General features: G+C 39.2%; 1 protein-coding gene across 5 annotated transcripts in view; it reads right to left on the bottom strand.

Annotated features, from left to right (window-relative positions):
* ocrl (OCRL inositol polyphosphate-5-phosphatase) overlaps nt 1–24,654 on the bottom strand; it is a 116,686-nt gene that overhangs the window by 58,427 nt on the left and 33,605 nt on the right. For all 5 annotated transcript variants that reach the window (XM_043704674.1, XM_043704675.1, XM_043704679.1 and 2 more), the window contains 8 exons: nt 21,069–21,176; nt 18,750–18,869; nt 11,970–12,078; nt 7,669–7,830; nt 3,532–3,633; nt 2,513–2,627; nt 1,653–1,769; nt 942–1,129 (listed from right to left, as the gene is read on the bottom strand). In XM_043704674.1, coding sequence (XP_043560609.1) covers nt 942–1,129; nt 1,653–1,769; nt 2,513–2,627; nt 3,532–3,633; nt 7,669–7,830; nt 11,970–12,078; nt 18,750–18,869; nt 21,069–21,176 — 1,021 coding nt within the window. The remainder of the gene's footprint in view (nt 1–941; nt 1,130–1,652; nt 1,770–2,512; nt 2,628–3,531; nt 3,634–7,668; nt 7,831–11,969; nt 12,079–18,749; nt 18,870–21,068; nt 21,177–24,654) is intronic.

The raw sequence follows: 24,654 nt of genomic DNA, 5'->3' as shown, positions 1-24,654 counted from the left end.
TCCAGGAATATCTACCCTCAGCACAGCTGTAATGCTATCCCTTATAAAAAATGCCACTCCCCCTCCTCTCTTGCCTCCCTTTCTATCCTTCCAGTAGCATTTGTATCCTGGAACATTAAGCTGCCAGTCCTGTCCATCCCTGAGCCATGTTTCTGTAATTGCTATGATATCCCAGTCCCATGTTCCTGGCCATGCCCTGAGTTTATCTGCCTTCCCTGTTAGGCACCTTACATTGAAATAAATGCAGTTTAATTTATTAGTCCTACCTTGTCCCTGCTTGCCCTGACTGTTTGACTCGCTTCTGTTCTCAAGTGTACCAGTCTCATTGACCTTGAGAAATCAAACATCTATCCCTAACCTCAACATGCACCTTGTCCCTCTCCTCGGTGAATATCGATGCAAAGTACTCATTAAGAATCTCACCCATTTTCTGACTCCACGCATATCTTTCCTCCTTTGGGTTTGAGTGGGTCAACCCTTTCCCTAGTTACCCTCTTGCTCATTATTTAAAAGGCTTTGGGGTTTTCCTTAACCCTGCTCACTCAGGATAACAAATTCCTCCTTTTAGACCACTTAATTCCTCATTTCAGATTGGTCGTACAGTCCCAATATTCTTCCAAAGCTTTGTCTGACTTCAGTCGCCTCGACCTTATGTACGCATCCTTTTTCCTCTTCGCTAGTCTCACAACTTTACCTGTCATCCATGTACTGCATTCAAACATATTCTTGTATTATTCTGGACTCTGAATACTAGGTTCAGAAACTGGTGCTCTAACTGCAATAGAATCTTACTACCCAGTGCAAACATCCTCACTTTGTTAAGCTCAATATATGTACACTCTCAAAATAATGACCGTGCTTACACAAACATGGGGCTGAGGATCAGTTGTTCAACTCTGACCCCATGAGCAGTTATTTCTTAAGCACGTTTTCATACTCACTCATGTTTACTAATGCTTATAGATGGTTGATTCTGCTGAGCTACTTGGAAAATCATGCGTGCACAGATATCTTTGTAATCCTGATTTCGTCTCTCAAAGTCTTCCACATGAGCAGCTAGGTGAGAGTTCACTATGCAGAAACTTGTGTTGTGAAAGACAAACCGCACTGCCACTCCACCTTTATTACCCTGAGAACAGGAGCACATGCACGTTACTTAGTCTTTTGGAATTCTGGTTCATTTCTGACAGAAATCTGTATATTTTATCGAGAAGGTAGATCTCATGTTATATTTTAACATAAGCACTTGGTAGTTTTTTTTTAAAAACAGACAGGTAGCACAAAAATAATTTGAAGTATTATGAATATTCTGATCGCACAACAGTAAACACTAGATCAATTATAATTGATGCAATTTGTCATAAGCCAAAGTTAGGTATAATTCTTTCCTAGGTCTAGATTTGTCAGAAAACCTTTGGATTCATCATTTATTAATGGCAGTGTCCCAACAATCTTAAACATATGGTTTTCTTTTATAATTAAACACCTTAAAATGATGATGTAAAATTATTTTGTCTCATGCTTTATACTAATATGAAAGGTGGTAAATATTTCCAGCAACCACTGAATTGTAGTAAACAAAAAACTGTAAATTCAGTATCTGTAAAATGAAAAATAATATTCTTCAGCGAGCTCAATAATTTTGTTCTTACCATCTTTCCCATGATTCCTGTCCCTACTGTCTCTGCTTCCACATCTCTTATGTACTTTTCATGCTCCTTTTTAACAAATATGATCATCATCATTCCAACTAAACGAATCAATTTAATCTAAAACATGGTAAAGGGGAAAAATAAGTGAGATACAAAATGTTATGAATGACAGGAAATGTACACAAATGGAGAAACAGTACATCTTGCAGTCTCAGTTCTGGAAGTGGGAAATTGGAGCCACATTTTTTTAAAAAATTATCCTTTTCTTATGTCCACCATTGTCATTAACACCAAAACTGTGAGAATTAGCAAATCCTCTGCTTTCAAACCTCATGCACCTGGTGGCACTTGCCTGGAAAATTAAAGAACAAATTTCTTTGAACTTTAACTCCGTCCACTCAGTGAATTTCTGATGTAAACAGAGCCTTATTTAGCATCACATCTACCAGATGATTTAACACTCCCTCTGTGATACAGTAATGGCATTCTACTCAACTGGACACATGTATTTTCTATATTTCAGCTTTCTGTGAGTTCTGTCTTCAGACAACATTCTTCCGTTAAAAAGATTTACCTGTGCATACCATTGACCTCTCCCCACAACACCGAGTGTTCCAAGATAATTTTGGCATATCAAGAAATATGCTAATGAAAAACTGTCAACGGAAAATGACACCAATATGGGAAGGTGATATCTCCCCCACCACAACCCCACCCCCGCAGCCTGATCTTTGTAACAGAACTACAGAAAAGGTAGGCCATATTAAAAGAAAGTCCTTTAAAAGAAACAGTTTGTTTGAATCAATCTCAACTATTTAGACACTCAACTAATTTTGTGCAATTTGCAGACACTAACTTACTTTGTAATATTTGGATTTGTGGTGCAAACCTCTTTCTACAGCACTCAGCCATTCTTGTTCCTTGGAAGATTCAAAGTAAAAGAAAGCTTCGGTACTCAGATCCAACTCCTGAAAACTTAAATCAAGTAAAAGAATTCGTGATTGAAGTTAACATCTCGAGCAAGATTGCATCTAAGAGCAAAATGAACCCTGAAAGGTAAGGTAGCATACAGCTCAAATGATTTTCAACATATACAAGTAACTCAAGAATTATAAAAATAAATTGGTGCTCTACTTGACCTCATCCTCCGTAGTTGCATCTTTTCACAACAGTATTGGGAAGAATGACCATTGCACAGGCCTCATGAAGACCAAGACTAAACTTCACATTTAGGATGCTCTCTCCTGCATTACCACCATAATCGGACTCCAAGCTTTACAACATGAAAGGGTGCCTTCAGTCCATCATATCTACACCAGTAATCAAGCATCATTCTATTCTAATCCCATTTTCTTTGCTGCATGCATGCAAAACAGCAGAAGCAGCATGCAATATATATACCCAGAGTAATCTCGATTATCCAAATGAGATGGATGGGCACTATTTTGTTCAAATAATTGATTATTCGGTTAATTGATTTCCTCTGGGGCTCAGAGTCTGCTCCCTGTTTAGGCAAAAGCACACTGCATGCGAGAACCCGACTCCCATATACTCCCACCCTGCCCCCCCTCTGCCAACCCTGCCCGCTCCCACCCTAACCCTCCCGTCCACCCCCAAAACTGTCCGCTCCCACCTGTGAATGAATTAAAAGAAATTATACACTACCACCTGCAAGTCTCACACCATCTTGACTTGACCTACATCGCCTTTCCTCCACTTGCTACACCAAAATCCAAAAATCCTTTCTAGTAGTGCCACTTGACCACAGCAGATTAAGATGGCAGCTCATTCTGCAGAATTATTAAGGATGTGCAAAGATGGTCAGATCCCATGAAACAATAAAACAAACTATTTATGTCAATTTAATAATGCCTCTTACCCTAGACAGTACACATCAGGTGGGTGAGGGTCAGCACGAAGCCATGGATCCAAACTAGTGTCAGGAGATTGTCCATTCACATTCCAGGTGCCAATAAAAAACCTGGAGACAGAATCATAAATGGAATTCTCATTTGTAATTTAAGATTGACCTTTACAAAGGCAAAATGAATATTTGATTTTAAAAAAGTATACCAATTCTAATCATATGATGTAACCATGAAGATAAAATAGACATTAGCGAGTTTTGAGAAGATTTGTAGCTCAGGGCTGAGGTTCTGGATGTAGGTTTGCTTGCTGAGCTGGAAGGTCCGTTTTCAGATGTTTTGTCACCATACTAGGTAACATCTTCAGCGAGTGCCCGAATGAAGCACTGGTGGTGTAGCCCGCTTTCTATTTATATGTTTGGGTTTCCTTGGGTTTCCAGGTGGTGTCATTTCCTGTTCCTTTTCTCAGGGGGTGGTAAATGGGATCCAAGTCAATGTGTCTGTTGATAGAGTTCCAGTTAGAATGCCATGCTTCTAGGAATTCTCGTGCATGTCTCGGTTTGGCTTTTCCTAGAATGGATGTGTTGTCCCAGTTGAAGTGGTGTCCTTCCTCATCCGTATGTAAGGATACTAGTGCGAGTGGGTCATGTCTTTTTGTGGCTAGTTGATGTTCATGTATCCTGGTGGCTAGTTTTCTACCAGTCTGTCCAATCTAGGGTTTGTTACAGTTCTTGCAAGGTATTTCATAGTTGATATTGGTTTTACTTGTTGTTTGCATAGGGTCTTTCAAGTTCATTACCTGCTGTTTTAGTGTGTTGGTGGGTTTGTGGGCTATCATGATGCCAAGGGGTCTGAGTAGTCAGGCAGTCATTTCCGAGATGTCTTTGATGTAGGGAAGAGTGGCTAGGGTTTCTGGACGTGTTTTGTCTGCTTGTTTGGGTTTGTTGCTGAGAAATCGGCGGACTATGTTCATTGGGTACCCATTCTTTTTGAATACACTGCTCTACACAGTGCAGAAGAAAATCACCTATACAATGTATTCAAAAAGAATGGATACCCAATGAACACAGTCTTCTGATTTCTCAGCAACAAATGGTGACAGTGGTGTCTGTGACATTGCCTGCTAAGGCATAATTCCAAGAATGCAACTGACAAGCTATTCCTTAACTAGTGTGTGGGACAAATTTCCCAATTTTGACACAAAATCCAAAATGTTCAAATTCAAGTTGTCCAAGTTCTGACCTTACGAGGGAGGAAGGTTTATCGATGAACCAGTAAAAGATGGTTGTGCCTGTGAGACTAGTCTAAGGAATTCATGCAGAGATGTCCCGGAGCAGAGATCACAACCACAACCATCTCCCTGTGTGCTCATTATTACATTTATTCAGTGGTACTCCCTGCTGGGAAAAACTAACTCCAGTTTTGTAAGGAATCTTTAATGCTACACTCAGTCAAACGTGGCTTTCATATGAAGGGCACTCACTTCTGAGGTTCAGTTCGTGTCCATGCTTGAACAAAGGTTGTGATGAGGTAAAGGATCCTTGGCAGAACCCAAACTGAGCATTAGTAAGGAGGTTAAGAACAAAGAACAGCACAGCAAAGGAACAGGCCCTTTGGTCCTCCAAATCTGCTCCGATAACTTTAGTATGGAAGGGCAAAATGTGTCTTCACTTAGGAAGATCCATATCCCAGTATTCCCTTCCTATTCATGTATTCATCCAGTTGTTTCTTGAATGCTGCTATTGTATCTGCGTCCACCACATCCTTTGGCAGTGCGTTCCAAGCACTCACCATCACAAAACTTGCCACGTACATCTCTTTTAAACTGCCTCCCATCTTCGCCCCCCCCACCCCCCTGTGTTGCCCGTGCCATAATGTTTAGACTGATTCTAATCTAAAAAGTGTTAACAGAGTCTTACATTGATTCATGCAGTTTTTGAGCAAAGTACAATGTAACTCTGCAAGTACAAATTCACCCCACAAACGTATATGTGTGCATGTGGGTTTTTAACAATTTAAACAATTGTGTCCTCCACAACCACCTGATGAAGGAGTGGCACTCCGAAAGCTAGTGCTTCCAATTAAACCTGTTGGACTATAACCTGGTGTTGTGTGATTTTTCACATTTGATCTGATACCATGAAACATCACGAGATCCATAGAAAACAGTGAGGACTCCGAAGGCAATTCTCTGCTGACTGTCAAGCACTGACAGGAAAGGACATACACAGAGATGGTGTTGATATTGTCTGGAATGTTGTCTATAAGGTATGTTATCTTAAGTATGATTACATGACGCTGTTTGACTAGTCTGACTAATATTCTCAATTTTGGCACAAGACTTCAGAAATCAGTAAGGAAGACTTTGCAAGGTCAACAGGGCTGTGTTTGCCAGTGGCATTTCCTATCCGTAGGTCACTGTTAAATGGTCTATACAGTTTCATTCTTCTTTTGAGACTTTCAGTCAGTTTGATAAAACTGAATGGCTTGCTGTGGCCATTTCTCAGGACAAATTAGTGTCAACTTTATTGCTTTGGATCAGAAGTCACATGTAGGCTAAACCAAGTAATGACAAGCAGTGTTCCTTGCCTAAAAGGACATTGTTAGTTTGTAATTCCAGATGATTTTTAAATTTATTTTTAATCCAAATGCCATCATCCACCATGAGGGGATTCAAACCTGAAGCCCAGAACGTCGGTGGGTTGCTGGTCCAGTGACAACACTACCCATGGTCTCCCCGTTTCTCTTTTCTTTAAATCTACCCAACCTTTACTCGCTAATACGCATTATATTTCTAACTTGCTCTAGTTCCGATGAAAGGTTATTGACCTCAAATGTTAAATAGATTTTTCTTTCTATGGATGCTGCCTAACCTGAGTAATTCCAGCATTTTCTATTTTTATTTCAGACATCTAATATCCACAGGGGATTACTTTGTATGATGAGTTTGTAGTTGGAGATAATATATTCAGTTCAGAGTATCCATTTTGGGAAATGATACAGAAAACTTATTGGAATGACACCAATAGTAACAGATTATATTTGGTTAAAATATGGAATCTAGTCACAAAGTTTTCGTGTCGCAAAATCTATGAACTTTTTAAAACTATAACATTCAAAAAGGAATATTAGAAAGTGTTAAATGGCCTGGAAATTTTCCATTACTCCACACAATTCTCGAAGGACAAAGTCTGGAAACTGAAAAGAAAATGGACTAAATAGTCGAATGCCTATCTAGCTGATAAAACTGTTGCCTGCCCCCTTCTTATTTGCAGAGAGTACTGGTTATGTCAGTTGCCACAGCAGGATTCAAAATGTGGCTGCACATATGCTGTTATGTCACCACATTCCACACAGTGATGTCAGCGCATTTATTACCACACCTTTCCAATCGCCTTGCTGCTTGACTACTTTCTTTCCTGCTCCCTCTAGCTCTTCACATTCAGTCCAAACCACGGGAGGCAGCACTGTGGAGGGAGAGGGGGGTCCCTCAGCCATCTACTTTGCTCCCTTTTGATGTCAGATTATTTTTCTTCTTTGCTGAGTGTTTAAATTTAATTATCTAATTCAATAATCACCTTATTAAATGTCTGTTGCTTTGCTACTGAACTTTGGTGCTATAAAACATCCTAGCGTTTTCAGGATTTAATTGCCTTAATGCTACCCATATAAATTGGTAAAAATATCCTTGGGTCAGTAAAAATGGTCAGCTTCCAATGTGATTTGAAAAAACATTCTCTCAGCTTTTTTATAAAATGGTTTGTCACTTCTGAATGACATCAGCTCCTTCTTTACATGCCCATTTTCTTTGTGCCACCAAAAGGTGGCGTTTGAATCATTTGCAACCAAACAGTAACTTTATGAAATGAAAACTGTGAAGAGATGGATGAAAAGAGGCAAAAAAAATCTTTCTGAGAAGCTTGTCAGGATGGAGATAGCCCTTCAGATTTGTTAGATAGTTGAACTTCAGACTTGATTATGATTTTGCCCTTCTCCATCTATGAAACAAGCGTGATTAAGCTCTCAGAATAAAACATCCCCAGAAATAGAGAAAAAAAGAATCCTCTATGCTAAATGTTATAAAGATTAAATGAATAATCAATCTATATTAGATATTATTATAACATATTGAGATGGAAGAAAATACTGACCTAAAATTCTGAATGTTGACATACTCTCTCTCCCGCCGTGCAAGGTAATGCTTAATCAGGCCTTCTCTGGCAACAGACTGATTACTTGGCTGAAACAGCTTTCTCATGGTATTGGATACTCTTGGTTGCCCATTCCGTGGTATATCCTTCTCAGTAGTTGGCCTATAAAGCACATACATACATAATTAAGTTTCCAATTGTTGCTATAAAGTGAATGTGAAAAGGAATTAGAAAGAGAGGAATACAAACCCTTAAAAGAGCTTGCTCTGTGAGGAACAGCTAGTGCCAAGTACAGGTAAACAGCAAAAACAATAATGGAATACCAATCTGTGTGGTCATTCTACTCAAGATTTAAAACCAGTGCACACAGATTAAAAAGTTTCTCAGTCGCCGATGTCATTAGCTTTTACCTGGACATGAAAAACAGTTAATTGTAACAGTGCTTCCGTAACCTTTCACAACAAGCCCCCATGCTAAGACCTCAGACTTTGAGTGACTCCAGAATCAAGACTGGTGGCAAGGTGGTTGAGAGGGCTGCTCAGCAGGATAGTTTACACTGCTGGGTTTACCCTGAAAAAAGCTAAGACCCACCTCTTAAAAGGCTGTGCTTGTAGCAGCAATTGGGTCCCAGAGAGCAGATGATTAAGCTATGCCTACCAAAGGAAAAAAACAAAACATTTAAAAGGGGCCTCATAGCGGTCAAAACTCAAATGCTAGCTCCACACTGCCATTGTTGCATCAAAGCTCGTCACTCCAAAAGTTGCAAATCTCATTTTTTTAAATTCTTGAATTATGAGAGCAGGTTCGCAGCACTTTGCTTTAGATTCATGATTGAAGCAATGCATAAAAGATAACCAATTGCTTTTAGGAATCACTTACTTTTCACTATCCAATCAAAAATGGCAGATTATGGCTCATCAATGGTTCACAATACAAGGTGAAGTCTTACAAAATAAAGCAAATCCGCATTTGACCAGATCTATCCAGCTGGCAGAGAACATCCTACAATTTGCTATGGTGTTCTGTTATAGGAAGTAGGAAAACTATCCAGATTTCCAATCCTGGTTATCTGGTAATCCCTTCTGGAAAAAGGACTTAAAGATCAAAGCCAAAGTCTCCAACACCTCTTCCCTAGCTTTCCAAAGAATTCTCGGATAAATCCCATCCAGCCCAGGGAACTTGTTTGCTTTCACTCCTTCTAGAATCGATAACACCTCTTCATTACTAACCTCGATCCTTTCTAGTTTAACATCTCGTATTTCATTCTTCTCCTCTACAATATTCTCCTTTTCCAGAGTGAAAACTGAGGAGAAATATTTAGGACCTCTCCGATCTCCACAGGGTCCACACACAACTTCCTACTTCTGACTTTGACTGGCTCTATTCCTATCCTAGTCAACCTTTTATTCCTCACACACTTATAGAAAGCTTTATGGTTCTCCTTTATTCTACCTGCTAAAGACTGCTCATGTCCTCTCTTTGCTCCTCTTAACTCTCTCTTTAAATACTTCCTAGCTAATCTGTAACTCTCCATCGCGTCATCTGAACCATCTCATCTCAACGTCACATAAGCGTCCTTCTTCCGCTTAACAAGAGATGCAATTACTGTAGCAAACCACAGTTCCCTTACCTTATCACTTCCTCCCTGCCTGACAGGGACATACCTATCAAGGACACACAATATCTGTTCTTTAAACCAGCTCCACATTTCGACTGTGCTCATCCCCTGCATTTCGCTACTCTATTCTATGCATCCTAAGTCTTGCCTAATTGCAATATAATTGCCCTTCCCCCATCGATAACTTTTAGCCTGTGGCAAGTTACCTATCCCTTTCCATCGCTAAATTAAACGTAATCGAATGGTCACTCTCTCCAAAGTGCTCACCTACCACAAAATCAAACACCTGGCATAGTTCATTCCCAAGCATCAGATCCAGTGTGCCTCCCCTCTCATCAGCCCTTCGACATACTATATCAGGAAGCCCTCCTGCACACATTGGGCAAAAACTGATCCACACTACGTACTAGAGTTATAATATCTCCAGTCAAGGTTGGGGAAGTTAAAGTCCCCAATAATGACCACCCTGTTCCTTTCACTCCTACCCAGAATAGTTTTCCGATGCTTTCCTCCACATCCCTGGAACTCTGCGGAGCCTACAAAACTCCCAGCAGTGTGACCTCTCCTCTCCTGTTTCTAACCTCAGCCCACACTACCTCAGTAGACGAGTCCTCGTCAAACATTCTTTCAGCCACCATTTTACTGTCCTTGACTAATAAGGCTACACCTCCCCCTCTTTTACTGCCTTTCCTGTTCTTAATGAAAAATCTAAACCCTGGAACCTGAAACATCCATTCCAGAAATGATCTTCGGGTCATCAATGTCTACAGGTTTAGTACCAAGGACTGGAGGATTGCAAATGTTGTGCCCTTGTTCAAGAAGGGCAATAGAGATGACTCAGGTAATTATAGACCCGTGAAAGTTTGCAGGAAAGTTTTGGAAAGGATTATGAGAGATAGGATTTATAATCATCGAGCAAGCCATAATTTGATTGCATATAGTTAACATGGTTTCATCAAGGGCAGGTCATGTCTCACAAACCTCAGAGTTTTTTGAGGAGGTGACCAAGCATGTGAATAAGGGTATGGCAGTTGATGTGGTGTATATGGTCTTCAGTAAGGCCTTTGACATGGTAGGCTTTGAAGAAAATAGAGGCGTGGGTTTGAGGGTGATTTAGCAGTTTGGATTAGAAACTGGCTTTCTGTAAGAAGGCAGTGAGTGGTGGTTGATGGAAAATATTCAACCTGGAGTCTGGTTACTAGTGGTGTGTCACAAGGATCAGTTTTGGGACCACTGCTGTTTGTCATTTTTATAAATTACTTAGACGCAGGCATAGGTGGATGGGTTAGTAAATTTACAGATGACACTAAAGTCAGTGGAGTAGTGGACAGTGCGGAAGAATGTTGCAGGTTGCAGGGGCACTTGGATAAACTGCAGAATTGGGCTGAGAAGTGGCAAATGGAGTTCAATGCAGCTAAATGTGAGGTGATTCACTTTGGGAAGAATAACAGGAAGGCAGAATACTGGGTTAATGGAAAGATTCTTGGTAGTGTGGATATGCAGAGGGATCTTGGAGTCCATGTACATAGATCTCTGAAAGTTGCCATCCAGGTTGATAGTGCTGTTAAGAAGGCATACAGTGTGTTAGGTTTTATTGGTAGAGGGATAGCGTTCTGGAGCCATAATGTCATGCTGCAACAATACAAAACACTAGTGCAGCCGCACTTGGAATACTGTGTACAGTTCTGGTTAGGTTCCTGAAGAAGGGCTCATGCCTGAAATGTCGATTCTCCTGCTCCTTTGATGCTGCCTGACCTGCTGCGCTTTTCCAGCAACACATTTTCAGTATAGTTCTGATTACCCCATTACAGGAAGGATGTGGAAGCATTGGAAAAGGTGCAGAGGAGATTTACCAGGATGTTGTCTGGTCTGGAGGGAAGGTCTTATGAGGAAAGGCTGAGAGACTTGGGTCTGTTCTCATTGGAAAGAAGGCGGCGAAGAGGGGATTTGATAGAGACATACAAGATGATCAGAGAATTAGATAGGGTAGACAGTGAAAATCTTTTTCCAGGATGATGAGGTCAGCTTGTACAAGGGGGCATAGCTACAAATTGAGGGGTGATAGATTTAAGACAAATATCAGAGGCAGGTTCTTTACTCAGTGAGTGGTAAAGAGGTACAATGCACTGCCTGCCAATGTAGTTAACTCAGCCACATTAGGGAGATTTAAACAATCCTTGGATAAGCACATGGATGATGATGGGGTAGAGTAGGGGGATGGGCTTAGATTAGTTCACAGGTCGGCTGAAAGGCCTGTTCTGCGCTGTATTGTTCTATGTTCTAAAACATACATACTTAATGTGTTGTTTGATCCTTGCTGCTAAAAGGTGTGCTGATATTCATTGTCAAGTCTTACATGAATACCAGTCACCAAATCAAGGTACATGCAGGAAATCAGCACTGGTGGAACTGTACCTCAGCAAGTAGTCAACAAATTAGGGAGGAAAGAAGGAAGGAAATCCTGCTTGATTTTCCTACTCAAAGGAAAATAAATTTTTACATTTAAACTTGCACATGTTTTCTCATCATTCCTGGGAACACTGAAAAGTGATGTGATGTTACAAATCCTGGCTCATGTTCTTTGTCCACCCTCATCCATGGGCATTGAGGCAAATTTTAGTAGCCAGCTGTAGTCCCAGCTAACTCAACACAGTGGATCAGTATAGTTAAATCTGTTACTCACTCTATCCGAGGAGGCACTGCCACAGCTGTAAAATTGCTTCCAGTTTGGTTCTGTTGGTTTTTCTTCTCCAGATTTAGAATATCACTGAAATCATCATCAAACCTAAATTCTAACAGAGAAGCAAACTGCTAAGTTAACCAACTTTAAAGATTTTTAAAAATATATAATCCAACCTGAATTGCACAATCAGATACAACAATACTGAAGCAGTGCAATCTGGAAATATAGAGCTCTACTAAACCAGTGCCGGACCTCATTATAATTTTGCTTTGCTTTATATTCCTCCACAGAAGCCAGCCAGATTGACAGGCCGGTCAGATGCAGGTTGTTAATTTAATCCTGTCTGATGTTCGCAGGAAGTGGATGCAAGGTGGTGGTCAAAACAGAGTAGGAAAGTTAATAGACTCCAAGTGAAACAAAGGGAATGCATGCAGAATAACATACTTTCATTGTATTGCAAAAGACTATACTCTTTCTGGTATCAGGCTCATGACAAACTGTATCAAAACCTCTAACATACCTCAACATCTTTCCAGAAAGCTACAATTCTGACATATGGAGGTCGCACCATGGAATGCTTTCTTCACAGCCACCTCAAACATCACATCTTTCAATTCAGCTGTTAAAACTGTACAGGGGTAGACATCATCTTGAGGGTGCAGACTCAACCTTGAGCTTTTGATTTAACTTTTGCCTGAAACCAAGAATCCTCACATTGGGATTGCATTGGTTCCATTGGTAGTACTCTCAAGGCAAGAGACTATGGGTTCAAAAGCCCTTCTAAGGATCAAGCACAAACATCAAGGCTGACACTCCAGTGCAGCACTGAGACAGTGCTATCTTTCAATTGGCTATTATATTGATACCTTGGTGACCTACTGAGTGGACTTGAAAGAGCTCATGGTATAATTTTGAAGGGCATGCAAGTTATCCTCAGTATCCTGACCAAAACTCAACTGGACTAGCCATTTATAATATAGTAGCTTCAAGAGGTCAGAGACTAAGAATCCTGCAGTAAGTAACTGAACTCGTTGAAGCTTCAAAGCCTCTCCACTACCTACAATACACAGTCAAGAGTATAATGGGTTATACCCTACTTCCTAGATGTAGCCCCAACAATACTCTAGAAACTTAGCACCATCCAGGACAAAGCATCCATTTGACTGGTATAACATCCACAAGCATCTACCCCCTTCACCATCAACACTCAATACCAAAGTGTATAACATCAACAAGATGCATTACAGAAATTCACCAAAGTTCCTTAGACAGCACCTTCCAAATCCATGACTATTTCCATTTAGAAGGACAGGGCAGTAGTTACACCATCACCTGTAAAGTCCCCTCCAAGACACTCATCACTCTGACTTGGAAATACATTGCCATGGGATCAAAATCCTGCAGTTCCCTGGTGAATGTCATTGTGGGTTCATCTACAGCATATAGACTGCAGTGGTTCATGACGGTAGTTCATTGCTACCTTCAAGGGCAACTAGGAATGGGCAATAAATGCTGGCCCAGCCAGCTACACACTCAATCCATGGGTAAATAAAAAATGATGAGTGATAAGCCAACGTTTTCACTTTTGGATAGGAATATAGGAACTAGGAGCACAGGGTGAATAACCAAGGCTTTTTTCTAGGTTGGGGCATTCTAAAACTAGAGGGCATAGGTTTAAGGCGAGAGAAGAAAGATTTAAAAAGGATCTGAGGGGAAACCTTTTCATGCAAAGGTAGTGCATATATGAAATGAGCTGCCAGATGAAGTGGTGGAGGTAGGTACAATTACAATATTTAAAAGGCATCTGGGTGGATGTATGAAAAGGAAGGGTTTAGAGGGATATGGGCCAAATGCTATCAAATGGGATTAGGTCAGATTGGAATGGTCGAGGTAGATTGAAGTGTCTGTTTCTATGCTGTATGACTCTGACTCTATGAGTATGCTATTCGGCCCTTCAAACCAGCCCTGCCACTCAAATACAGTAGCAACGGCTGATCACCTACCTCCATATCCTCTTCCTGTACTATCTCATATCCCTCGATAGCTTTAATATTTACAAATTTAATCAACAAAAACGACAGCCTCTTCAGCCCTCTGGGGTGGAAGATTCCAATAATTCACTAACCTCTAAGTGAAGAAATTCCTCTTTATCTCAAATTCCAAACATCCCAGCCCTCCCTATTCTCAGACTTTATCTCCTGGTTCCAAGTTCCATCTTCTGCCAGGGGAAGCATTCTTCTTGCACCTACTCCATCAAGCCCTGCAATAATTTTGCATTTCTCAACTTCCAATCATCCTTCTGATGGTTAAAGAATAGAGGCCCATCCTTCTAAATCTCTCCTCAGACGATCCCAGCATTGCAGGAATCAGGCTGGTGAATATTTGTTGCATTCCTTTCATAACAAGTATATACTTTCTAAGTTAGGTAGATCAAAACTGCATAATACTCCAGATCAACTTTTCCTCACGCTGTCCATACCTCCGAGGCGATTGTGGGGACTCTGACATTAATTGTCAAATCACCTTTGGCCACGGAAGTAGTATCAGAGGTAAGGAAGGCAGTTAATATGGTACTCATTTTCAAGAAGGGTAGTTAAGAATAAAGGGTACTACAGGCTGTGAACATAAAATCAGTGGTAGGGAAACTATTGGAAAAATTCTGAGGAATGGAAATTAATCTCTACTTGGAGAGACAAGGATTAAACAAAGATAGTCAGCATGGTTTGTCAGGGGAGATGATGTTGAATAAACTTAGATTTTTTTTGAGGTGCTGAAGAGATATGTGGATCAAAGTACTGCAGTGCTTGTAGTCTACATGGATTCAGTGAGGTTTCTGATAAGGTGGCACATGAGAGACCGGTAACAAAGTTAAAAGCCCAAAGAATCCAGGGCAACTTGGATCCAAAAATAAATTAGTGGCAAGAGGCAGAATGCACCAACTGAAACTTGTTTTAGTGACTGGAAGCCTGTGTCCAGTGGCATACTGCAGGGCTTGGCACTGGGTTATTTACTGTTTGTAGTGTATATTTATGACCTTGCCATAAATGTAAGAATTATGATCAGTAAGTTCACGGATGGACAAAAATTGGTGTGTGGTAAGTAGCAAGGACAGCCTTAGACTACAGGATGATATAGACGGGCTGAAAAGATGTGTAGAAAATTGACACATGGAACTTAATCTCGATAAACATGAGGTGATGCACCTTCACAGGACAAACAATGCAAGGGAGTAAAGAATGAATGGTAGGTGCCTAGTACTGAGAATCCATGGGATTATGGTCTACACACCTATAAATCCCTGAATGGAACAGTGAAAGGAGATAAGGTGGTGAAGGCAGTGTATGGGATTCTTGCTTTTATTAGTCAAGGCACTGAATACAAGAGTAGCCTGGTTATGGTGGAGCTGTGTAAGACTTGAGTGAGGTCTGAACTGTAGCACGATTGCATGGGGTCATCACTTCAGCTTGGAAGAGGAACTAGATGGTCTAGTGTGTTTTCTTTAAGAATAGAGAAGGCTGAGGGGGGACCTTGGTTTACATGTACAAAATTGTGAATGACAATTGTTTTAAGGTAAAGGGGCAGGAGGTTGAGGGGGGAATTTAGGACATTTTTTTGACTTAAAGAGTGGTGGATATCTGGAACTTACTTTGTAAGAAGTCAGAAACTATTTGTATCACTTTATAATACTTAGATGATTGCCTGAAATGACATAGCATACAAAGCCACAGGCCAAGTGCTAGGAAATCAGATTAGAGTAGGTGGATGTATGGCAACCGGTGCAGACATGATGGACCAAAGGGTGTCTTTCTGACCTGTAATTCTCCAGGATTTTATAATCCTAGAATCATTCCCAGGATGTTCTGAAATCTTGTATAAATTTTTTTAAAAATTAGACTCATTAGATGGGTGTCCGGGGTATGTTATTTAAACAATGACTAATTAAAAATACTGCAATCTTAACAGTTTCCCTGCCTTTCAAGCATGGATTACATGTTGTAATTAGCTCTTTCAAATAGCATAAATATCCCCCTCCCTCCTCTCCATTTTCTTTGATTTAAATTTTGTATACTGCCTCAAAATTAAAGTTAGTACTGCTCTATAGCAAGCTGACTAAATACAATAAATTCTTTTGATGACCAGGAATGTCATTTGAATACTTAATTATTCCTCACCATACAGCAAATGAATGCATTGCAGTTGGTTGGAGTGCACATTTAAAATATATTAGTTGCTAACTTCATTAACTTGCATTATAATGTGGAATGTACTCCATAGTTCTTGGTACATTGATTTAAAAAAACATCCAGCACCAATGTGTGATGGAAGCATATCATTTATCCCATAACATTTATTGTACATATTTCGGATTGAATACCACAAACAGAGAGTGGGTCAGTGTCATAATTCGGTTTGTGAAACCTTGTTGTATACCAATTTATAGCTACATTTCCTACATTATGACACTGACTACCTTCTTTTGACTATTTCCATCTCTTCAAATTTCACAAATACATATTACTGTCACAAGTGTGCTCCAAATATACACAGTACATTAAGCTTGAAAGGCTACACATAAACAGCACATTCTAATTTGAATCTCTATAAAACTCACTTTAATTGTAACACCCAAATCGAATATCTAGCCATATAATTTTATGCACTTCAGGATAAAAATTACAAAGAGCAATTATTTTGTAATTAGAAAGCAATGCCTTTGATAGTATAAGAACATGCTCAGTGTGATTTATCTCATACCATGTCCTACACACAAGCCTCTCCAACTCTTCCTCGATACTGAAATACTTCATGCTTTATTTGTTTGCATATTTTGTGTACTACTTTCCAAATTTCATGATACACATCAGCAACAAGTTGGCAATGTGATGGACTGGTTCAGTGTGGTTGATCTGATGCATTTCTTTCACTGTAGAAGTTAAATCAGAAGCATACTGTGATAAAAACAGCCAGTAAGTTCAAGTTAATATCTGTTTCACTGAGAGGCAAGCCTGATGTAAGCTATGTAATTTGTATATATTTTAATATAATTTACAGGTTTTATTTTGAATAGTGGCATGCAGGTTTTGGTCTGTGTGTCATTTAGTATTTCTGGAGTCATGACTGCTTTTTTACAATCAGGATGGAGGAGAAAACAAAAAAAAAATGATAAAAACAAGGAGAGTCCCAGGAATTCATTTGCATTTGTTTTACTTTGCATTTGCATTTGTTTTACAAGCCAACAACGTAAAGACTGAGCAGCACACTAGCTTGCTTTCTGTTTAGAAGGACAAGAAATTATCTATTTTTTATTGTTTAGGGCAAAAGTCATAGCTTGGAAAGCTTTTGTATTTCAGTTCATAGGGATCCTGGTCGAAGTTATTTATGTCAAACACTTTCTTCTAGAACAAGAAGTTATGCTAATACTTGCAAAAGAAAAATGATCCCAATGCACTGAGTTGATGAAATATTTTTGACTGTAGTCAGTGTTATAATGTAGGAAATGTAGCAACAAATTGGTACACAACAAGATTTCACAAACAGAACTGTGACAATGACCCAATCTGTTTGTGGTGTCAAATTAGAAATTTGTAGTAAATGCTATGGGAAGATTATATGCTTCCATTAAATATTGGTGCTGAATGTCTTTTTTAAAAATCTGTTCAGAAAAAGTAGGAAATAGGCTACCTGAGCAGTGCAAGTATTTTAGCTTAAAGCTAAGAAAGTCTAAGCTCAGTTGTGTGACTAATCAAGGAAGAGGTCACTAAATTCTCAAAAACTGGAACTGAAAGCATGATATACATGGGAACACCACTGCTATCCTGACTTGAAAATATATTGTTGTTCCTTGCTGTTAGGCCAATTGTTTTATTGTTAAAAACTGGCTTGCAGCAATATATGTTTATGTTTCAGTGAAAGACTATTTTGTAAAATAAAAAAAACCTACCAAGTCACATTTCAGTTAGAAATCCAGTTTGTTGAGTAATAACATAGGTTGCAATCATAACACAGGTCATATGCAACCATCTCACTAGAATTTTTAAGGATTTAACGGTTTGAACTCAAAGACGACGACTAGAGAAATATATTCCAAGATAGTGGGACAAACTGCACCTTTAATGTAAAAGATCAGCGAAAATGATGGATCAATTTGGGCCAGGATGAGAAACACGAGACAAAGTTTTAACTCACTCAAGCTTAGAATTAAAATTGAGTCCATTTCAATCTGAGTTTAAAGTCAGATATATTCTAAGGCTTCCATAATGGTTCTTAAATGGTCGTTTTTAAAAACAACTCTTTCTCACCTACTATTGCTCTGATCAATTCAAGCCAAGGTTACTCATTCCTTTTGAGCCTGTGAATGTTGTCATATGAAAATATGATTTTCCTTGCCTTCTGACAAGTGCTCTGTTTATAATGTACTCTATTCAAGTATAACTCCATCAGATTGATCACATGCTTCAGGAATGAAACACACGCATTTGTTGTACACATTCACTATTGTTCAGTTTTCAAAACTTATACTTTAAAAATTGTTGAAAAACAATGCATACATGCACATTTCTCTGAAGCACGAAATTCTGTTTTCTGTTAATTCTCGTCTTTGTAGCATAGCTACAGCAAATCATGGTCAACTAAAATCATACAACTATTCAGAAATATTACAACTTTTAAAGTTATTGTTATTTATTTGAGTAAATAAATTCAGGCTCCAATCATAAGCAAATCCAACTTCTGCCAATTAATTCTCAAAACGTTTGCTGAGTGATAACTTCGACCAATTACCTGAGTTAACCGCTCCACTTGGTTTGCCATGCAATGGATCCAACTTTTGGGGCCAACTTGCTGATTCCAATCCAAATGGATCCTTTATTACCTTCTCAGCTCCAATGCTTTTAGTTAAAGCTTGTTGAAAAGGAAGAAAAAAACAGTTATGCAATTTCTACAATTAGAAATAACATGACCAACAGCTGCTGATATCCTGTGAAACAACTGAGGAAACGTCCTAGTGTGATTTCTTGAGATGAAGACTATATATTACTTAAAAATAAAATTCTTTACCTTAATAGGCAAATTGTGAGCTATTTGATTTTACAAAGATTACAGAAACTCTAAATATTTACAGTATGGCTTAAATAATGCTTTTCTGCAGCAAACAATTTTTCACAATTTGAGTTTTGAGATCAAGATTCAGTCATGAGAAAAGAAATGTATTTTAAAGGAGTCGCAACAGTTTTACAAACCTGAAAACCAGAATCAGAATAGTTGCAGCAAAGAAGGCAGTCATCCAACCTATCACTGTAATGCTAACTCTTGGCAAGAACAATTAAGCTAGGACCACTTTCTTGCCCTTCTCCATAGCCTTGCAAACCACAACACTTTTGAAAGCTTGTTCAATTTCCTTGTGAACTCCATGATTGAATCTTCCTCCAACACACACTCAGACAGCACATTCCAAATCCTAACCATTTGCTGTATAAAAGTTTCTCCTCAACCAACATTGGAGTTCTCTGGTTCTCAATTCTTCTGCCAAAGTGAATACTTTCTACCAACTCTGACTGCACCCACCTTGGTTTTGAACACTTTGATTAAATCTTCTCTAAAGGAGATCACACCCAGCTTCTTCAATCCAGTCATGTGGCTGAAGTCTTTCAGCCCTGAAATCATTGTTGTAAATACTTCATGCATGCTCTCTAAAGCCTTCACAATCTTCTTAAAGCATGTGCCGAGAACTGGACACAACATTCCAGTTGAAGCCAAACTTATATTTGGTTAAAAAAACAGTAATTTTCTTGTTTTTTGTGTTCTGTGTCTCCATTAATAAAGTCAAAGTGGTGGCATGCCTTGATAACAACTTTCTCAATCTGCCCTGGTCTCTTAAATTTGTGCATATATACTTCCAGATCGCTCTGTTCCTACCTACCCCTTAGGATTTTACCTTTTCTCTGGTCTTTCTTCAACCTTTGTACCAAAACGAGTCACTCCACATTTCTCTGCATTAACTTTCCTCTGCCATACGTCTACATATTCCAACAAATTTTCCTCTGTCCTTTGATGTCTATCACTATCTTCACAATTCACAATACTACCATGCTTTGCCTCATCTGCAAATTTTGAAATTGTGCTTTGGAGACTCAAGTCCAGGATATTAATATACAAAAAGAAAAGCACTAATCCTAAATATGGATTCCTGAGGAACCCCACTATGTACCTTCCACTCGAGTGAAAAATAACCATTCATTTTTTTTCAGTTTCTTATCACTCAGCCAATTTTTAACCAATGCTGCCAAATTTCCCTTTATTCCACGAGCATGAACTTCACTTGCAAGCCTATTATGGACCTCTTTATCAACAGCCTTTCAGAGGTCTGGGTACACCACATCAATCACATTACCCTCATCAAATCATTCTGCTGCTGCATCAATAAAATAATTCAACTGAGTAAGCACAATTTGTTTTCAACGAATTTGTGCAGTCTTCCCTTAGTTAATTCATATTTGTCTTGAATTATCATTACTGAAAGCTTTCCCATTACTATAGTTAAAATAAATGACCTGTAGTTACAGGGCTGTTTTTCGCATTTTTTTTTGAGCAAGGGTGTAACACTTACAATTCTCCAGTCCTATGGAAACATGATGCATCTGAGGACAACTGAAAGAGTGTGGCCAAAGCCAAAACAATTTGTTGCTTACTTCCCCACAATCACCTGAAATACATTTCATCTGGGTTTTTGGTGATTTATCAACTTGACGTATGCCTAAACCACCCCCCCTCATATTTTCTCTTTATCAATTTAAACCCATTCAGTGTCTCAACTAAGTACATTATACCATGACTTTGGCGATATCTTGTGATGTAACTATTACAGAAAGATATCATCGTATATTTTGTTACCGTCTTAAAACTTGGACAAAAATCAGTTGTAAGTATCACGAAGGTGCTCAAATGATTGTGAAGTTGAATCTATGGCAAATTTTTGAATAATCTCTTCAACTAACGTCATTTTTCAAGTCATTCATTGAATGGAGAAAACAAGTTAGGTTTCATGTTTGCCCTACAGGAGTCAACCCCTGTTCAATTTTACATTTCAAGCAGCTTGTTTACCTTGTTGGATCCTTTTCACTTCAGTGAGGAAAGTGAGACAGTATTCATCATCTGGCAGCTCAAAGAGGTAATTTGTTTGGCCCCCTTGTATACGGATCCTACATAAGCCTAAAAAAGACACAAACAATGAATCACAGGAAGTGCTGTCACTGACTATTAGTCCTTTAGTAAGGAGAACACTTTGAAAGGCCAGTAAGGACAGTATCTGAGAAACTGAGCTCAAAAGGTAACAAACTATATTTTGACAGCACTGGCAGTAAAAGAGCAGCAGAGGTTTTGGGCATAGCAAAGCACAATATAGCTGGTTACTTTAATCCCGCCTGATGTAGCTTGAAAAAAAGCAGTTGAATTGACTTTCCCCAGTAGTGAGACCAAAAAGATGCATTTACATTTATTTAACACCTTCCAAATCCTTAGAAAATAAGAAACAGGAGGAGTTGGGCATTTTCCCTTCAAGCCTGCCCCACATTCTTTAAGATCATGGATGATCTGCCCCAGGCCTGAACTCCTTTCATGCTGGCTCCTTATAGCCCTCAACTGACAGATATTTCAAATCTAGCTTTAGTAGCCATGACATGGACTGTGCTGGACTCTGGCAGGCAAGATCAGAAGTTAGATGACACCAGATTATAGTCCAACAGGTTTATTTGAAATCACAAGCTTTTTGAACATTGCCCCTTCACCACTTCCACACCAAGGAGCAAAGCTCCTAAAGTTTGCAATTTCAAATAAATCTGTTGGACTATAGCCTGGTGTCACCTGACTTCTGACATTGCCTTCTCTTTAAATACTTTCAATGATTCAGCCTCCACAACTCTCTAGGGTAGAAAATTCCAGACTTCAACTGCCCTCAGAGAGAAAAAAAACCGTTGCATCATAGTTTTAAATGAATGTCCCCTTATTTTATAACTGTGGCCCCAGTTCAAGATTCTCCCACTAGTAGAAATAATTTCAATCCCTGTCAAACCCTCTAAATATCGTGTATGTTTAAATATAATCACTCCTCATTCTTCTGAACTCGAATGAATATAGATCTAGCCTGTTTAGCCATTTTCGATAAGACAACCCCTTCATCCTAGGAATCAGCTTAATAAATCTCTTTTGAACTGCCTCCAATGCCCTGACATTCTTTCTGAAACACGGGCCCACAGGTGTGGGCCTCACCAATACCCTAAACAGTTGTAAGACCACCTTGCTTTTGAACCCCAACCCCCTAGCAATAAAAGCCAAAATTCCATTTGCCTTTTTAATTACATGCTGCAATCTGCACAGGAACATTCATTTCTGCTGCAATGCACTTTTTTTTGTAGTCTCACCATTTAAATAACTGTTACCTTTTGATTTTTCCTACCAACACTCATGACCACACTCTTCCCTCCATTAAATTCCATCCATCATGTTTTTATTTATTCATGCACTCAACCAACCAAATCTTCTTGTAGTTGTGTTGCAGCACAATATGCTCTCCCACCTATTTTTGTATCATTAGTAAATGTGAATACATTACACTCTGCCTCCTCAGCCAAGTCATTAATATAGATGTTAAATAATTAAAGATCTAGGCTTGATTCTTACAGCACTCCATTTGCTAGGTCTTTCCAACCTGAAAAAGACCCATTATACCAGATTCTGGATGTTAATCAATCCCCATTCAATGCTAATACATTAACCCCAATGTAAGCTCAGATCTTGCGCAACACCCTTTTATGTGCCCCCCTATTTACTGCCACTTGGCAATCAAAGTAAGTAATACCAACTTGTTTCTCTTTATCAATTTTACTCCTTATATCCTCAAAAGAACTCCAGCAAATGTGTCAAACATGATTTCCCTTTTGTGTTTAGATTTCCTATGTGCCCTGGCATTTCTTCTTTATTAAATGGGACTATTACTTTTTCCTTCAATAACAGTTGTTTCACTATCATGCAGCCACCTTCGTCAAAGTGTCTGGATGCAGGCCACCTGGTCTTGCCAGATTATCTGCTTTCAGTCTGATAATTTGTCAAATACTTTGTTCCTCATGACAAGAGCGTTTCAAGACCTCCAATTTGCAAATTGTTTATCCGATGTCTTTTGGAGGTTTACAGTCTCCTACACCATGAAGGCTGATGCAAAATATTGGTTGATACTATGTCATTTCTCCCACTTTCAATTCCAGGTCAAATCCTCAAATGGCCTCACACTTGCCTCAGTTTGTTTACAATCAATCATAATCAATTTTCTCCCTTTTTATTAGCTTTTCAAGCAGTTTCTGCCACTGGTTTGTGAAATAAGTCCCAATTTCCTGGCCTACCACTAGCTTTTACCATTGTGTGCTAGCTTATGATTGGATATTCTACTTCACCACCTTTGTAACTCATCTTGCTCAATGAGTCTTTCCTTTTGATTGGAATACCTTTATACTGAATGTTATGAAACATTACTTAAATGTCAGCCACTAATCATCTATGGAGCTTCCCCTTAGTCTATTTCCTTAGCCTCTTTAGGCAACTTTGTTTTCATACCTCTGGAACTACTCTTATTTAAGTTGAGGACACTCATTTGAAACCCAAGCTGCTCTCCCTCAAACCGAATTTGAAATTCTACCATGCGCCACACCAGGTGAAAGAACCTTGTACCTACTGGACAAGGGCACTAGCTGAGGCACTTCCAAAACTAAATTCAGGATTCCAATGTTTACCACAATTAGTCACACACTTTCCTGATCCTAACTATACGCCAAATTAATTCAAGGTGAGTGACTGTCTCCTGAAACAGGATATTCAGTTAGTTTCCCCCACCCTCTCCATGAGGTGTGGCAATGCCCACAGTTTGGACTCCCGCTCATCAACTCTGAGCTGAATTTGCTTCAGCAGTCACCATTGTTGTTCACTGTAGCTTGCAACTGCATCCATCTACTCCCACATATTAGTAGCAACACACGACCTGGCCAGCTTTTCCCATTGTATTAAAAATATTTACTATCTAAATTAATTAAAAGTTCATTTCCTTAGTGTACTCTTTAGCTGTAATAACATCTCCTGCTTTAATTCAATTGGCCAATCAAAAAGGGCAGAGAGATAATTATCCATTTTGAGAAGACATCACAATGTGGCTCCGACGGCTAGAAGCAGGATGAAAGAGTCAGTTTTTAAATCTCTCTCCCCACCACCTTTCCAACATTGCCCCTCTAAAAGCTTCTCAAATTGCTCAATACCAAGTGCAGACATTTTGCTGTAGACAAACACACCACCTACTTTGCCGGCAGTAATAAGGCAAATGATCAGTAAATCTTTTCTCTTCAATGTTAATGAGGGAAAGATGTTATTCAGGAGGGTGGGGGAGGCAGAGGAATTTCCCTTTACAATTTGTCCTATGAATTAGCTGTATAGGTAGATGAAGATCTTGGTTGAAAAGACTCATCTGAACAATAGCACTTCTAACAACACAGCACTTGAACTGTCATTTTAGATTGGTGCTCAGCTTCTCGTAACATTCAAATTTGAAAGTGAGCCAAGCTGACACTAGCAATATATCCGAAATATCTCCAGCGTCTGCAGACCTCACTTTCTCCACTAGCAATATATCAACCAGCTGGGCAGAAAATTG

Source organism: Chiloscyllium plagiosum, chromosome 15 (genome assembly GCF_004010195.1).
Source record: "Chiloscyllium plagiosum isolate BGI_BamShark_2017 chromosome 15, ASM401019v2, whole genome shotgun sequence".
NCBI lineage: Eukaryota > Metazoa > Chordata > Chondrichthyes > Orectolobiformes > Hemiscylliidae > Chiloscyllium > Chiloscyllium plagiosum.
Note: the sequence above shows the minus strand (reverse complement) of the source record. Positions and strands in the feature narration are given on the sequence as shown.